Source organism: Strix uralensis, unplaced genomic scaffold (genome assembly GCF_047716275.1).
Source record: "Strix uralensis isolate ZFMK-TIS-50842 unplaced genomic scaffold, bStrUra1 scaffold_568, whole genome shotgun sequence".
Classification (NCBI taxonomy): domain Eukaryota; kingdom Metazoa; phylum Chordata; class Aves; order Strigiformes; family Strigidae; genus Strix; species Strix uralensis.
In genome coordinates this window covers 1-14,736 of record NW_027437161.1, presented here as the reverse complement: position 1 = coordinate 14,736, position 14,736 = coordinate 1, and the positions used below count along the sequence as shown (strand labels likewise).

Here is a 14,736-nt window from a genome sequence, read left to right as displayed (position 1 = left end):
ACGGAGGGGGGGGGTCAGAGAGGGCTGGTGGGGGGCTGGTGGGGAGCCCCGTGGGGGTGGGGGGGGGCAGAGGGGAGGGGCTCGGGACCCACCTTCAGCACCAGTTTGCAGGCAAAGTAGAAGAGGGCAACAACGCGGCCCCAGTTGAAGGTGCCGTCGGCGAACATCTCGGCGGCCACGCGGAAGAAAAGCTCCTTGGGGGCCTGGCACCCCACCTGCTCGATCATCCTGGGGGGCGGTGGCTGGTTAGTGCAGAGCAGGGGGGGCCCCGGGGCCTCTGGGTCCCTCAGGGCTCCCCCCACCCACCTCTGCAGCTCCATGTTGCTGTCGAGCTCGTCCCCGATGCGGCGGAGACACTCGCTCAGGCGTTTGGTGTCGGGGCTGCTGGGCTGCGGCCCCCCCAGCTCCGCCTGGCTCAGGGCCACCACCTGCGCGTCCCCGCAGCGCTCCACGCGGTCCCGGATGAACCTGGGGGGGGGGGACAAGAAGGGGACCCCCGGAGCTCCGGACGGCGGCCTGAGGGGCCCCCCCCGCCCCGTTCTCCCGGCGGGCCGCCTCCCCCCCAGGCCCCGGACCGCCACTCACCCCCGCAGCAGGATCGCGCCCGTCCGCATGATCTGGTCCGAGGAGGTCCCTGCGCGGAGGGGGGGCGCTGACCCGGAGGAAGCGGGGACCGGCGCCGGGCGCCCCCCGGTACACACAGGCCGCGCCCCCCTCCGCCCCCCGAGGCCCCACGGCAGCCCCCGGGGATCCCGCCCGCCCTGTCCCCCCTCACTCACCGCCGCCCCCCGGGGGCGGGTCGGGCTCGCGGCCGCCGGAGCCGCCCCCGGTCTCGCCGCCGCTGCCGCCGCCGCCGCCGCCGCCGCCCCGCTGGGCCGCTGCCGCCGCCGCCATCGCCGCCCGCACCACGTGGTCTGGGGCGCCGGCGTCACGTGACACCAGCCGCGGGCAGGGGGGGGCGCGGGTGCCGTCAGCGTCCCCATCACGTGACGGAGGAAAATGGGGGGGCGGGTAAAAGTCACGCGATCGGCGCCGGAGTGACGTCCCACAGCCCCGCCCACCCCGCGCGGAATGCGGCGGGTGTGGCCCCGCCCACCATTAGCCACGCCCCTCAGGACTCCGCTCCGCTCCGCCTCCTCCAAGCCCTTTATTGCCCCGCTTCAACATGGCCGCCGCCTGTCCCCATGGCAACGCGGGCTGGCGCGGGAAGCACCGCCCCCCCCTCCCTCCCCTCCCGCGCGCGGCTCCGCCTCCCTCCCCCGCGCCGCCAATGGGCGCCTCTCCCGCCTCAGGCAGCGTGGCCAATCAGGAAGCAGAGCTCCTCGCCGTCCTCCAATGAGGCAGCTTCCCGCTCATCCTGGCAGTGAGGCGGGGCCCGGAGGGGCCCGGGGCGGGTCGGCAGCGCTCTCCTCATCCTCCTCCTCCTCCTCCTCCTCCCCCTGGTCCTGTGGCCCCGGGGCGTCCCGAGGTGGCCAAAATGCCCGGTGCAGGGCAATGAAGGGGATGGGCAGCACGGCCACCACCATCAGCCCCAAGGTGAGGGCCAGGGCCCAGGGCGGGTACGGCCGCCGCCATGATGTTGCCTGTGGGGAGGATGGTCAGGGGGGCCGGGGGTGCCTTGGGGGAGGGGGGGGGGGCAAGAAGGGGCAGGGGAGGTCACAGATGGGGTGTGGGGGGCTACAAAGGGGCAGGGGAGGTTACGGATGGGGTGTGGGGGGCTACAAAGGGGCAGGGGAGGTTACGGATGGGGTGTGGGGGGCTACAAAGGGGCAGGGGAGGTCATGGGTGGGGTGTGGGGGGCTGTGGGGCCACAAAGGGGCAGGGGAGGTCTCAGGGGACACAGGGGAGGTCTCAGGGGACACGGGGGAGGTCTCAGGGGATGAGGGTCCCAGCCACAAATTGGGGTGCCAGCAGGTGGGGGGGGGGGGGTCGCAGCTTGGGGGTCTCACCGTGGTGTGGTCCCAAGCCTGGTAGGTGGGGGGGTGTAGGGCCAGCTGGCCCAGGCTGGCCCCCAGCAAGGCCACCATGGCCCCAGGGCTCACAAAGCGCCACAGGGGCCCGTAGAGCCGCCACGGACGGTGGCCTGTCACCTCCCACACGACAGCCAGGAACCTGGGGGACGGGGCGGGCAGGTCAGGAGAGCCACGGGACAGTTTTGGGGAGGGGGGAGGTCGTGGTCAGAGGATTTCCCCCCACCCCACCCCACACCTCACCTCTCGGCCCCGTAGACCCAGGCCACGGCCACAGCCTCGCAGGTGCCCACGGCCAGCAGCGGCAGCGTGGCCACGTAGTCATCGAAGGCGGCCACCAAGTAGCTGCCGGAGCGCTGGGTGAAGGGCAGCCCCAGCACGAAGCCCCCGGCACAGCACAGCACTGGAGGGGCAGAGCAGCGGGTTGGGGGGGCTGCCCTCCATCCCTGACCCCCCCAATCCGGGGGGTGTGTGTCCCCCCCCAGCCATACCGGTGAGCAGAGCGCGGTGGCGGCGCAGGACGGGGAAGGCGTCGAGTAGAGGCGTGAGGACGGCCTGGGCGGTGCCCAACATGGTGCCCAGCCCCAGCCCCAGCAGCGTGAGGAAGAAGAGGGCCGACCAGAGCGGCGCCGCCGGCAGCAGCGTCAGGGTCTCCGTGAAGACGATGAAGGCCAGGCCCGGGCCCTCCACGCCCTGAGGTGAGGAGGGTGGGGGAGTCGGGGGGGGGGGCAGGACCCTCACCCCAGTGTTGGGATGGGGGGTGGCGCGGGGGGGACCCGCGGTGTGGGGTGGGGGATGGATTTGGGGGACCCTTTGCCCTGCCCGGGGGAGCCCCCCGCTGTGCCGCCAGGCGGGAGGGGGTGTGGGGCAGGTTTGGGGAGGGGGGGGACAGTCTGTCACCCCGGGGGGGGGGTGTCCAGCCTGTCACCGCCATCACCTTGTTCATCTCCTCCTCCACGCGGCAGTCGGTGAGGCCCAGGGTGTCGCGCAGGGCCGGGGGCAGCCCCCGCAGCCAGGCGCTGTACTGGGGGGCCGCCAGCGCCGACAGGTTCCCGGGGGGCCGCGCGGGCTCAGGCAGCCCCCCCGCCGCCAGCGCCCGCGACACCAGCTCCACGTTCCTGGGGGGGACAGGACACGGAGGGACACAGACATGGGGACACACGGGGACACACACGCACGCCAGCGTTGGCACGGGGACATCGGCGGGTCCTGCGCCCACCTGGGGGCTTGAGGACCCCCCCTCTGCGCAGGGACCCCAACTGCTGGGCAACCCCCCCCGGGAAAAGGAGCAAGGGTTAGAAACCTCTGTTCTCCTGTTAATTAATGTTAATTGTATTTATAGTTATGTAAATTATAGAATGTATTTAAGAAGGTAATTATATCTATTCCAGGGCTGGCCTGGAACCCAGGTGAGCTGAGTTACGGGAAATTAATCTTGGGTGTGAAGTTTTAGACATCAGAAAAGATAAAAAATAGGTGATTTAAGTTTTAGATGTAAGAGAAGAATTCAGGGATTTCAGGGGTCACAAAGAGCAAATTCAGGGATTTCAGGGGTCAAAAAAGGAAGATTCAGGGATTTCAGGGGTCACAAAAGGGAAGATTCAGGGATTTCAGGGGTCACAAAAGGAAGATTCAGGGATTTCAGGGGTCACAAAAGAAGATTCAGGGATTTCAGGGGTCACAAAAGGAAGATTCAGGGATTTCAGGGGTCACAAAAGAAGATTCAGGGATTTCAGGGGTCACAAAAGGAAGATTCAGGGATTTCAGGGGTCACAAAGAGCAGATTCAGGGATTCACTGGGGTCACAGCTCAGCAGGGGCAGGTAACACGAAGCTCCGCACAGCCCCAGTTTCTGTTCAATAGAACATTTTGGGTCTTTTCTCAGCAGCCGGACGGTGAATTCTGACGGGGACGGGTCAGAAGAGCAGGAACTGGGATGGCCCAGGAGTGCCCCAGTGAGCGGGGCTGGAACGCCCAGAGCGGACTGGGAGTGTGGAACAGACCGGCCCGTGGGACTGGGGCTGAACTGGGAGCTGAGAGTTCCTGGGAACTGCCCGAGACTCTTTGTGTTTGCGGGTGATGAAGAATCATCTCCAGCCAGGGGGGGTTTTGCCGCTCGCCCAGCCCCCGCCCAGAGACCCCCCACCCTGGGGACACCCTCCCCCCCGCCCCAGACCTGCGCAGGCAGAGCCGCGTGCGGCGGGTGGCCCGGGCGCCCAGGACGGCGAAGACGACGAGGGTGGCCAGCAGGGAGGTGAGGGCGTTGAGGCCGGCCACCAGCGCGGCGTCGCGGTGACAGTCCCCCCGGCGCGCGCCGTAGCTGGCGTAGGCGATGACGCTGCCGAAGCCCAGCCCCAGCGCGAAGAAAACCTGCGTGGCCGCCTGTCGCCAGGCCTGGCCCGTGGCCCACGCCGAGGCCTGCGGGGGACGGACGGAGGGGACGCTCGGGGTAAGTCGAGACGATTTGGGGGGGCGGGGGGGGGAGGTCCCCAGGGCGGGGGGGGTCTCACCTTGGGGGTGAACATGATGCGGATGCCCTCGGGGGCTCCCTCGAGCAGCAGCCCCCGGACCAGGAGGCAGAAAAGGACGAGGTAGGGGACGAGGGTGCTGACGTACAGCACCTGCGGGGACCCCCCCGTCACCCACAGGGTCACCGGCACCCCCAAACTGCTGGGGACACTGGGACCCCCCCCCCCCAGCTCTGCCCCCCCCCAGCACCCCAAATCCTCCACCCCTCTGGTGCCACGCACCCCCCCCAGCACTGCCTGTCCCCCCCCATCACTCCCTGTCCCCCCCCAAGCCCTCCCTGTCCCCCCCCCCCCAGTCTGCTGGCACCCCCCAACACAGGACCCTCCCCAACAGCCCTCCCCCACCCCGTCCCCTCCCCCCCAACTCCAGCAGCCCCCCCCCAAGCAACGTGGGGCCGCTTCACCCACCTTTCCCGAGGACTTGATGCCCTTGAGCAGGGAGGCCCCCACCAGGGCCCAGGCCCCCAGGAGCCCCCCCACCAGGGCCGGCTGGAGCCCCCCCCCGACCCCCATTTCAGGGGTGATGTCCAGTGTCTGCCGGTACCAGAAATAGGTGGTGGGTGAGCTCAGGGCACACTCGGGCTCTGGGGGGGGGACGGGGACAGACACACAGCAGGTGACGGCAGGGTCAGGGTGCCCTGAGACACCCCCCTGCCCCCCCCCCGGGGTCCCTGGGGACCCCCCCACCTGTGTGGTTGGGGCCGGCGCTGGGGCAGCTCTGCCAGGGCAGGGGGTGCTGGAAGGAGCGGGCGAGGTAGAGGAGGCTCCAGGCGATGATCACGTTGTAGTACAGAGCCACGAAGACGCAGACCTGCGGGGACACCCCGGCTGAGACGCCGCTGCGGGGGGGCTCGGCGGGAACAGGGACAACCCCCCCGTACACCGGGTAAGTGTGTGTCCCCCCCCCCGATGCCGCCTCCCCCACAGTGAGCACCCCACGGTGCTCCCCTGGGGCACCCCCCCCCCAGCCAGCCCCGTCAGTGCCACTGTGGGTGCCCTGAGCCCCCACGTAGTGCCCAGATGCCTCCCTGGGCCCCAGAGACACCCCCCTCCTCAGGTCCTCCTCAAGACCCCCCCTCAGCCCCCCAAGAGACACCCCCCACCCTCAGATCCCCCAGAGACCCCCCTCAGCGACACCCCCTCCTCAGATCTCCCCTGAGACCCCCTCAAGCACCGTCAGTGCCATGACCCATCCACTGAGGGTGCCCTGAGCCCCCCCATAGTGCCTAGATGCCTCTCTGGGCCCCCGAGACCCCCCCTTAGCCCCCCCCCAGAGACAGACACCCCCAAAACCCCCCTCAGCCCTCCAGAGACCCCCCTCAGCCCCCCCAGAGACACCCCCTCCTCAGATCCCCCAGAGACACCCCCCCTCAACTCCCACAAGACCCCCCTCAGCCCTCCCCAAGCACTGTCAGTGCCGCTGAGGTGCCCTGAGCCCCCCCATAGTGCCCAGATGCCCCCCTGGGCCCCAGAGACCCCCCCCCTTAGCCCCCCCCAGAGACACACCCCCCCCAAAACCGCCCCTCAGCCCCCCAGAGACCCCCCCCGAGAGACATCCCCTCTCAGCTCCCCCCAAGACCCACCCTCAGCTCCCCCCAAGCACCGTCAGTGCCGCTGAGGTGCCCTGAGCCCCCCCATAGTGCCCAGACGCCCCCTCGGGCCCCAGAGACCCCCCCTTAGCCCCCCCCAGAGACACACCCCCCCTCAGATCCCCTCAAGACACCCCCTCAGCCCCCCAGAGACCCCCCCTCAGCCCCCCCCCAAGCACCGTCAGTGCTGCTGAGGTGCCCTGAGCCCCCCGGTAGTGCCCAGACGCCCCCCGCGCCCCCCCCCCGCACCAGGCAGCTGGCCAGCCCGATGCCGCCCAGGCGGGGGCTGATCCTGCTCCAGACGCCGACGCTGCCCCGGCGCAGGCTCTGCCCCAGCGCCAGCTCCAGGAAGAGCAGCGGGATGCCGAGGAGGAGGAGGAGCAGCAGGTAGAGCAGGAGGAAGGCCCCTGGGGGGAGAGCGGGGGGTGAGGGGGGAGAGGGACCCCCGCGCCCCCCCCCTCCGCGCCCCCCCCAGCACTCACCGCCCCCGTTCTGGTGGCAGAGGTAGGGGAAGCGCCAGACGTTGCCCAGCCCCACGGAGAAGCCCAGCTGGGCCAGTATGTACTGGGCTTTACTGGTCCAGGCGGGGCGGGGGGGCGGCTCTTCTGGGAGGGGGCCGGTGTCCTCCCCCAGCACCGGCTGGGCCTTCGGCATGGCGGGGGGGCTGCGGGGGCACAGGGACACACGGACACGGACACACGGACACACGGACACAGACACATGGACACACGCAGACACACGGACACAGAGACACGGACACACACAGACACACGGACACAGAGACACGGACACACGGACACACGGATACAGAGACATGGACACACACGGACACATGCAGACACACGGACACAGAGACACGGACACACACAGAGACACGGACACACGGACACACAGACACACGGACACACAGACATGGACACACACAGACACACGGATACAGAGACATGGACACAGACAGAGACGGACACACACACAGACACACACACGGACAGACACAGACACACATGCGGACACAGACACACACACATGCACAGACACACGCGTGCACACATACACAGACACACACACATGCGCACACACAGACACACATACACAGACACACGCGCGCGTGCACACACACGCAGAGATGCACACACACACGCATGCACACACAGACACACGTGCGTGCACACACACAGACCCACACACGTGCGCGCACACAGGGACACACACAGACACGCGCACACACACAGACACACGCACACACACACACACAGACACACGCGCACACACACAGACACACGCACACACACACACACAGACACATGCGCACACACAGACACACACGCACACACACGCGCACACACACACACACACACCCCCTGCGGTCACACCGGTGCCAGCCCCGCGCCCACCCGGGACCGTGGGAACTCGCACCCGCGCCACCCGCCCGTGCCCCTGCACACACGTGCCCGCGCGTGGGCAAGTGACCCAGAGCCCCCGCTAGCCCCCGCCGGGCCCGAACCCCCCGGGCTCTGCCCACCCCTCCCAGGGCACTCCCGGCCCGGGCAGCCCCCCCATCCCCGCAGCCCCCCCCCATATCCCCGCAGCCCCCCCCCATCCCTTCAGCCCCCCCATATCCCCTCAGCCCCCCCCATCCCCTCAGCCCCCCACCCCCTCAGCCCCCCATCCCCGCAGCCCCCCCCAGCCCCACTCACCCGGGGGCCGCCGTGCCACGGCCGGTTGCATCAGCCGGGACGGGCCACGCCGGGACGGGCCGCCCAGAGGCGTCGCCCCCAGATCCCCCCCCAGCGCCGGCCCCCGGGGGAGGCGGCCCCGAAACTTGGGGCTCCCCGGTGCATCATCCTCACCATCCTCACCCTCACCCTCCTCATCCTCCTCACCATCCTCCCCGCTCGCACGGCCCCCCTGGGGGGATGCTGGGGGGGTGTCCCGAGGGATCGTTAAACTTTCCCGGGGTGGCCCCGGGGGGTCCCGTCCGGGGCTCGGGGTGCGGAGCGGCCCGGCCCCGGTGCCGCCCCCCCCCCGCGGGACGCGCCCCCGTGGAGCTTCCGCTGCCCCGGGCGCTTCCTGCCCCGACACGGAGCCGGGGCCGCGGCCGCCCCCGGGACACGGCGCCGCAGGTGCCCGGGGGGGGCGGGGGAATGGGGGTGTCGGGGGGGGGGGGGTGTCGGGGGTGCTCACTGGACCCCCTGAAGGGGCCGGATCGGGCCCCGGGTGGGTGCTGACCCCGTGCCCTCCCCCCCGGGTGCAGACATGAACCCCAAAAGCTGCCTCGGCTTGGCCAGGGGCTTCCTCTTCCTCTTCAACCTTTTCTTTTTTGTGAGTGGGGGGGGGAGATGGGGGGAACGTGGGGCTGGGGGGGCAAGGGGGGACGTGGGTGCGGGGGGGGGGACATGGGGGACTTGAGGGTGCAGGGGGGACATGGGGATGGGGAGACACGGGGGTGCAGGGGGGGACTTGGGGGTGCAGGGGGGGAACATGGGGGTCTTGGGGGTGCAGGGGGGGGACTTGGGGGGGGGGACATGGGGGTCTTGGGGGTGCAGGGGGGGACTTGGGGGTGCAGGGGGGGAACATGGGGGTCTTGGGGGGTGCAGGGGGGCTTGGTGCAGGGGGGGGGACATGGGGGTCTTGGGGTGCAGGGGGGGGACTTGGGGGTGCAGGGGGGGCCATGGGGGTCTTGGGGGTGCAGGGGGGGACTTGGGGCTGGGGGGTGCAGGGGGAACATGGGGGACTTGAGGGTACAGGGGGGGACATGGGGCTGGGGGGCCCAGCCGTGCTTTGGGGGGGTGGATTGGGGGCCAACAATGTCCTGGGGGAGCCGAGGGGCTGGGCAGGCCCCAGAGCACCCCTGGGCCCCCCCCACTTGCTGACCTGCGTCAGATCCCCCCCCCCCCAGGCCCTGGGCAGCCTCCTCCTCGCCTTCGGCCTCTGGGTCCTCTTCGATCGGCAGAGCTTCGCCGCCGTGCTGGGTAAGGGACCCCCTGAGCTGGGGGGCACCCCAAAGCTGGGGGGCACCCTGACCCCTGTGTCCCCCCCCCCTTCCCCCAGGGTCGCCGCTGTACAGCCTGCGGGTCTGGTCCTACGTGTTCTCAGGGGTCGGCACCGTGACGATGCTCTTGGGCTTCCTGGGGTGCCTGGGCGCCCTCAAGGAGATCAAGGCCATGCTGCTGCTGGTGAGTGAGGATGGGGGGGTCGGGGGGGGGGGACACACGCAGGGGTTTGGGGGCCTGGCTGGGGGCAGGGGGGGGGGACACTCTGCTGCAATTTCCTGGGGCGGCCGTGGTGGGGCCACGTGGTCTCACCACATCCTGTGCTTGTGGGGCAGCAGCTGGGAGCAGGGGGGGGGGCTGTGGGGGGCGGGGGGGGTCCAGCTGACCCCCACCTCTCCTTCCTGCCCTCAGTACTTCGGGATCCTGCTGCTGCTCTTTGCTGCCCAGATCACAGTGGCGGTCATCGTCTACACCCAGCGTCTCACCGTAAGCGGGGCGCTGCCGGGGGGGGCTGCCGGGGTGGGGCAGGGCCCTGGGGGGGGGCGCTGATATTGTGGGGTGCTGCGCGCTCACCCCCTCCCTGCAGCTGGCCACCAAGGTGGCCACCTACGTGCAGGAGCTGATCCGGGGGTACCCAGCCCAGGGGCCGCCTGGGGACCCGCAGGAGAGCTGGGACGCCGTCCAGCAGCAGGTGAGACCTCACAGGGCCCAGGGGCCCCCCCCAGCCCCGCAGCTGCCCCCCCCCACCTCCCCACTGATCACCTGCCCCCCCCCCAGCTGAGTTGCTGCGGCTGGAACGGACCCAGGACTGGAACCCCCCTGACGGCCCCCCTGGGAGTGAGAACAGGGCTGTTGCCTGCTCCTGCCTCGAGGCGCCAGCACCCAACAGCACCCACAGGCCCACCCAGGCCCTGCCCCGAGGCCGCTGCCCCACAGCTGCCCCCCAGGACATCTTCCCCAGGGTGAGGCACAGGGCACTGGGGCAGGGGGGTGGGATCAGGGGGGGTCCTGGAGCTCTGGGGAGCGCAGAGCAAGGTGGGGTTCACAGCCTGGGGGCTCCCCGCGGCCGCCCAGTTGTCACCCTCCTCCCGGCAGGGCTGCGCCGAGGGTGTCCAGGGCTGGCTGGGAGAAAACCTGGTCACCATCGTGGGGGTCTGCCTGGGCATCGGCCTGCTGGAGGTAAGGGGTGGGGGCTGAGCTGGGGAGGGGGGGTGCAGCCCGGGGCTGCGGGGCCATGGGGCGGTGGGGTAGTTCACAGGGCTGAGGGGCAGTTTGGGGGACTGTGGGGCAGTTTGTGGGGGCTGTGGAGTAGTTTGGGAGGGGTGTGGGGCAGTTGGGGGGGGCTGTGAGGGAGTTTGGAGGGGGCTGTGGGGCAGTTTGGGGCAGTTGGGGGGGCTGTGGGGCAGTTTGTGGGAGCTGGGGGGCAGTTTGGGGGGGCTGTGGGGCAGTTATGGGGGCTGGGGGGCAGGTTGGGGGGCTGAGAGGCAGTTGGGGGGGCTGAGGGGCAGTTTGGGGGGGCTGTGGGGCAGTTTGGGGGCTGAGAGGCAGTTTGGGGGGGGCTGAGAGGCAGTTGGGGGGGGCTGTGGGGCAGTAGGTGGGTTTGGGGGCGGCTGTGGGGCAGTTTGGGGGTGCACGGGGTGGTTGGGGGGCAGTGGGGCAGCCCGCGGGCAGCCGTGAGGCAGCGTCTTACCGTCCCCAGCTCTGCCTGCTGATGCTGTCGATGTTCCTGCTCAGGAACCTGGACCCCGACTACGAGAAACTGCTGCGGGGGCTCTGAGGGGGGAGGGGGAGGGGGCACCGGGGGGTCCCGCGGCTCTGTGCTCCCTCGGCTTTCGGTCAATAAATCCCGCTGGAATTTATCGGTCGCTATTATCGGGTCAGTAAGTCCCGCTGGGGACCGGCAGGACCCGCGACCATCCCACTCTCCCGCCTGCCCGGAGCGACGCTCGCCCGGCCCTTCGCTGTGGGGCGGGAACGGCTCGCGCCAGGCCCCGCCCCCTTTTTTCCCGCCTCCTCCATAGGCGGGAACAGCTCGCGCTTGGCCACGCCCCCTTCTTTCCCGCCTCCGCCCCTGGGCAGGAACCGCTCGCGCCAGGCCCCGCCCTCTTTTCACTGCCTCCTCCCATAGGCGGGAACAGCGCGTGCCAGGCCCCGCCCCCTTTTTTTCCCCCCCGCCTCCGCCCCTGGGCGGGAATCGCTCGCGCCAGGCCCCGCCCCCGTTTTTTCCCGCCTCCTCCCATAGGCGGGAACAGCTCGCGCTTGGCCCCGCCTCCTTTTTCCCACCTCCTCCCATAGGCGGGAACGCTCGCGCTTGGCCCCGCCCCTTTTTCTCCGCCTCCTCCCATAGGCGGGAAGAGCTCGTGCCAGGCCCCGCCCCCTTTTTTCCCGCCTCCGCCCCCGAGCGGGAACCGCTCGCGCCGCCCCCTCCAGCCCTGTGGGGAGCGGCCGCTCCGCCGGGCCCCCCCGCTGCCCCCCACAGCCCCACTCGGCACGGCCTGGCCCCAGGCAGCACCCGCGGCCTCCTCCCCTCAGGGCAGCGGCACCCCCAGGACCGGCCGTGCCCCAGGGCAGCGGGGACCCCCCCCCCCTCCACACACACCCCCACACCCCGACCCCCATCCCCGGCGCGATGGCCGCGGAGGCGCCCCCAGCCCCCTCACCCCACACCCCCAGCTCTGCTGTGCCCCCCCCGGAGGCAGAGACCCCGCAGGACCTGTCGCCAAGTGGGTACTGGCCGGCAGCTCCCGCTGGCGGGTGACGGAGGGACCGGGGAGGGGGGTGGCGAGGGGCCAGGTCCCTCCATAACCTCTCCTGTTCCTCCCCCCCCGCCCCAGCAGCCCGGGACAGCGCAGCCTCATGCCAGGGCGAGAGCTGCTGCTCGGAGGAGTTTGTCCTCAACCGCACCTTCGCCATCTGCGACCCCGAGCACACAGGTAGTGAGGGGCCGGTGTCAGCGCAGGGGGGGGCCCACAGCCCCGGGGGGGGGCCACAGCCCCGGATATGGCTTCGAGGGCTCAACCCTGCGGTGAACCCGCGCGAAGCCGCCGGAAAAAAACCCTCCTACCCGCAACCTGCCCCCACGCAGGGACGGGGAGAGACCTTCGGGGGCACAAACGCCCCCCTTGCTCCGCACCCTCCCCATGGCACAGCCCTTCCCTAGTCCCGCCTCGACCGCTCCGGGGGATTGTGCACGGAGCTGGTCACCGGCCACGGGCCGAGGGAGGGGGTGGCTTTACCCCCACTGTGCCGCAGGGCTGGTGCTGGCGGGGCAGGTGGTTGAGTACCTGCAGGCGCTGACGGGGCAGAGCGGCGAGGAGGGCCGGCTGCAGGCTCTGCACCGCATGCTGGACCCCGAGGCGGCGGGCGCGGCGCTGGATCTGCCCACCTTCCACGCCGTCATGAGGAAGTGGATCGCCTCGTGTCAGCAGGAGGGGTCAGTACCAGGGCACCGGGGACAGTTTTCTTGTGGATCGTGGCGCAACCAACAGTCCCCATCTCCCCCCCAGGGGCTCGCAGCTCGCTGAGGAGTGGGATGTGGCGTCAGGCGACCTCGGCCTAGTGATCACGGGTGGGTGTTGGCACGGGAAAGTGGGGCGAGGGGAGCAGGGAGGGGGGAAAATCGGTGTCTGGTGGAGCCTTGGTGGGGCTGCCAGTGTCCGCGCAGTCGTGTCTCCCCTCCACCCCAGCAGCGCTCGGCACCTTCCTGCGGGAGAGCGGCCAGGTCGGCGCATGGGCTGCGCCGGTGCAGGTGTTTGCAGAGGCAGGTGGTGCTGGCTCACAGGGGCAGCGGGAGCCGGCAGCTTTGAAACCTGGGGGAAGTCGTTTGGGTGCTGCCAGCCCCAGGTCGCTCCTGACAGCGAAGGGGCGGACGGACGGACAGACGCCGGCAGCCCCCCTGCTGCCCGCTCAGCCGGGAGCACGGCTCAGCCCCGAAACCTTGTGCCCGTCCTGCAGCGGGGAAGGACACGCGGCCCCGGCAGCTGCGCAGCTCGAGGCCGATGGTGGCGACAGCGACATCATCAGCCCGTAAGTACCGGCTCAGCAGGGACATGGTGCTGGTCCCCAGCTCTGCGCCGGCGTCCCCAGCCTCAGAGCAGCCCCCAAACGGCACCGCATCCCAACCCCGTGAAAGGGTGTCCCCAGGGTGGGGGGTCTCTGGGTGGGGGCTGGGCAGCGCCTCAGCGAGCGGCAAAACCCCCCCTGGCTGGAGATGATTCTTCATCACCCCCAAACACAAAGAGTCTCGGGCAGTTCCCAGGAACTCTCAGCTCCCAGTTCAGCCCCAGTCCCACGGGCCGGTCTGTTCCACACTCCCAGTCCGCTCTGGGCGTTCAGCCCGCTCACTGGGGCACTCCTGGGCCATCCCAGTTCCTGCTCTTCTGACCCGTCCCGTCAGAATTCACCGTCCGGCTGCTGAGAAAAGACCCAAAATGTTCTATTGAACAGAAACTGGGGCTGTGCGGAGCTTCGTGTTACCTGCCCCTGCTGAGCTGTGACCCCAGTGAATCCCTGAATCTGCTCTTTGTGACCCCTGAAATCCCTGAATCTTCTTTTGTGACCCCTGAAATCCTGAATCTTCTTTTGTGACCCCTGAAATCCCTGAATCTTCCTTTTGTGACCCCTGAAATCCCTGAATCTTCTTTTGTGACCCCTGAAATCCCTGAATCTTCTTTTGTGACCCCTGAAATCCTGAATCTTCTTTTGTGACCCCTGAAATCCCTGAATCTTCCTTTTGTGACCCCTGAAATCCCTGAATCTTCCCTTTTGTGACCCCTGAAATCCCTGAATCTTCTTTTGTGACCCCTGAAATCCCTGAATCTTCTTTTGTGACCCCTGAAATCCCTGAATCTTCCTTTTGTGACCCCTGAAATCCCTGAATCTTCCCTTTTGTGACCCCTGAAATCCCTGAATCTTCCTTTTGTGACCCCTGAAATCCCTGAATCTTCCCTTTTGTGACCCCTGAAATCCCTGAATCTTCTTTTGTGACCCCTGAAATCCCTGAATCTTCTTTTGTGACCCCTGAAATCCCTGAATCTTCCTTTTGTGACCCCTGAAATCCCTGAATCTTCCCTTTTGTGACCCCTGAAATCCCTGAATTCTTCTCTTTTGTTACATCTAAAACTTAAATCACTTTTAAGTTTAAGGAGCCGGGTTGGGTTGAGCTGCCAGTGCTGTTCCCAGAGCACCTCTGCTCCATCATTAACCCCATCAATCAATAGCCATTGGTTAATTAGTCCTGCTGTTAATAACATCCTAAGAGAAGAGACTTTCCCAGAAGCCCGTCCCCTCCCGCCCGCAGCGCGGAAGCCGCCGCCCTGCGCCGCCGCCTGGCACAGCTGGCCGCCCGCGACGCCAAGCTGCAGCGCGACGCCGAGGGGGCCGAGGAGCTCAGCGCCCGCCTGGCCGAGGAGACGGCGCAGCTGAAGGCCCGGCTGCGATGGTGCGTGGCCCTGGGGGCGTCCCGGGGTGCCGGGGCGGGGGGGACACCCCCTTGGGGAGGGTGCCGGGGTCCGGGAGCGCGCGGGGGGACCGGTGTGCGTTTGTCCCCGCAGCAGCCAGCAGGCGCTGGAGCAGGCCAGAGCTGCCGGCGAGGAGCTGGAGGAGCTGAGGGCCGCGGCGAGGGAGCTGGAGGAGGAGAACGAGGAGCTGCGCTGGC

The 14,736-nt window shown here is 69.0% G+C and overlaps 4 protein-coding genes and 1 long non-coding RNA gene across 8 annotated transcripts; 3 read left to right on the top strand and 2 right to left on the bottom strand.

Annotated features, from left to right (window-relative positions):
- Positions 1 to 92: 92 nt before the first annotated feature.
- On the bottom strand, positions 93 to 1,003 carry LOC141939078 (apoptosis regulator BAX-like; the record flags this gene model as incomplete). Its single annotated transcript, XM_074858099.1, has 4 exons — positions 780 to 1,003; positions 586 to 634; positions 307 to 468; positions 93 to 228 (listed from the first exon to the last, which is right to left on the bottom strand). Coding segments are annotated over exons 1-4 (462 nt in total), but the record flags the coding sequence as incomplete, so codon positions are not given.
- A 239-nt stretch (positions 1,004 to 1,242) lies between these two features.
- LOC141939075 (sodium-dependent neutral amino acid transporter B(0)AT2-like) lies at positions 1,243 to 7,576 on the bottom strand. 3 transcript variants are annotated; one of them, XM_074858096.1, is made up of 11 exons: positions 6,570 to 7,563; positions 6,337 to 6,494; positions 5,186 to 5,309; positions 4,907 to 5,082; positions 4,481 to 4,591; positions 4,147 to 4,388; positions 2,908 to 3,088; positions 2,462 to 2,663; positions 2,214 to 2,373; positions 1,950 to 2,112; positions 1,243 to 1,583 (listed from the first exon to the last, which is right to left on the bottom strand). In XM_074858096.1, exons 1-11 carry the CDS (start codon positions 6,919 to 6,921, stop codon positions 1,353 to 1,355), a joined length of 2,100 nt encoding a protein of 699 aa, XP_074714197.1. In that variant the 5' UTR covers positions 6,922 to 7,563; the 3' UTR covers positions 1,243 to 1,352. The 3 variants fall into 3 exon arrangements, with proteins under 3 accessions (XP_074714197.1, XP_074714196.1, XP_074714198.1); XM_074858095.1 differs by lacking the exon at positions 6,337 to 6,494 and having other exon boundaries at positions 6,570 to 7,576; XM_074858097.1 differs by lacking the exon at positions 6,337 to 6,494 and having other exon boundaries at positions 5,043 to 5,082.
- A 586-nt stretch (positions 7,577 to 8,162) lies between these two features.
- Positions 8,163 to 10,857, top strand: LOC141939074 (leukocyte antigen CD37-like). Its single transcript, XM_074858094.1, is given in 10 exon segments — positions 8,163 to 8,210; positions 8,342 to 8,409; positions 8,987 to 9,059; positions 9,139 to 9,263; positions 9,492 to 9,566; positions 9,667 to 9,846; positions 9,849 to 9,882; positions 9,885 to 10,042; positions 10,176 to 10,259; positions 10,780 to 10,857. Coding segments are annotated over 9 exon segments (873 nt in total). The 5' UTR covers positions 8,163 to 8,210; positions 8,342 to 8,343.
- Positions 10,858 to 12,115: 1,258 nt separating this feature from the next.
- On the top strand, positions 12,116 to 12,965 carry LOC141939077 (protein KASH5-like). The gene is made up of 3 exons (XM_074858098.1): positions 12,116 to 12,513; positions 12,587 to 12,648; positions 12,918 to 12,965. Exons 1-3 carry the CDS (start codon positions 12,221 to 12,223, stop codon positions 12,932 to 12,934), a joined length of 372 nt encoding a protein of 123 aa, XP_074714199.1. The 5' UTR covers positions 12,116 to 12,220; the 3' UTR covers positions 12,935 to 12,965.
- A 54-nt stretch (positions 12,966 to 13,019) lies between these two features.
- On the top strand, positions 13,020 to 14,728 carry LOC141939076 (uncharacterized). Of its 2 annotated transcripts, none has more exons than XR_012627470.1 (3): positions 13,020 to 13,106; positions 14,380 to 14,520; positions 14,633 to 14,728. It is a non-coding gene; the product is annotated as an uncharacterized LOC141939076 (long non-coding RNA). The 2 variants fall into 2 exon arrangements; XR_012627469.1 differs by having other exon boundaries at positions 14,339 to 14,520.
- Positions 14,729 to 14,736: the final 8 nt, after the last annotated feature.

Bases quoted from the DNA above. Each gene is read 5' to 3' on its own strand.
- LOC141939075 (XM_074858095.1), bottom strand. From the start codon at position 7,157: ATGTGTGTGTGTCTGTGTATGTGTGCACGCGTGTGTCTGTGCATGTGT. The intron at 2,664-2,907 runs GTGATGGCGGTG...TCCTCACCTCAG, and splicing joins TGGAGGAGGAGATGAACAAG to GGCGTGGAGGGCCCGGGCCT. The intron at 1,584-1,949 runs GTGAGACCCCCA...TCCTCCCCACAG, and splicing joins AGGCTTGGGACCACACCACG to GCAACATCATGGCGGCGGCC.
- LOC141939077 (XM_074858098.1), top strand. From the start codon at position 12,221: ATGGCACAGCCCTTCCCTAGTCCCGCCTCGACCGCTCCGGGGGATTGT. The intron at 12,514-12,586 runs GTCAGTACCAGG...TCTCCCCCCCAG, and splicing joins GCCTCGTGTCAGCAGGAGGG to GGGCTCGCAGCTCGCTGAGG.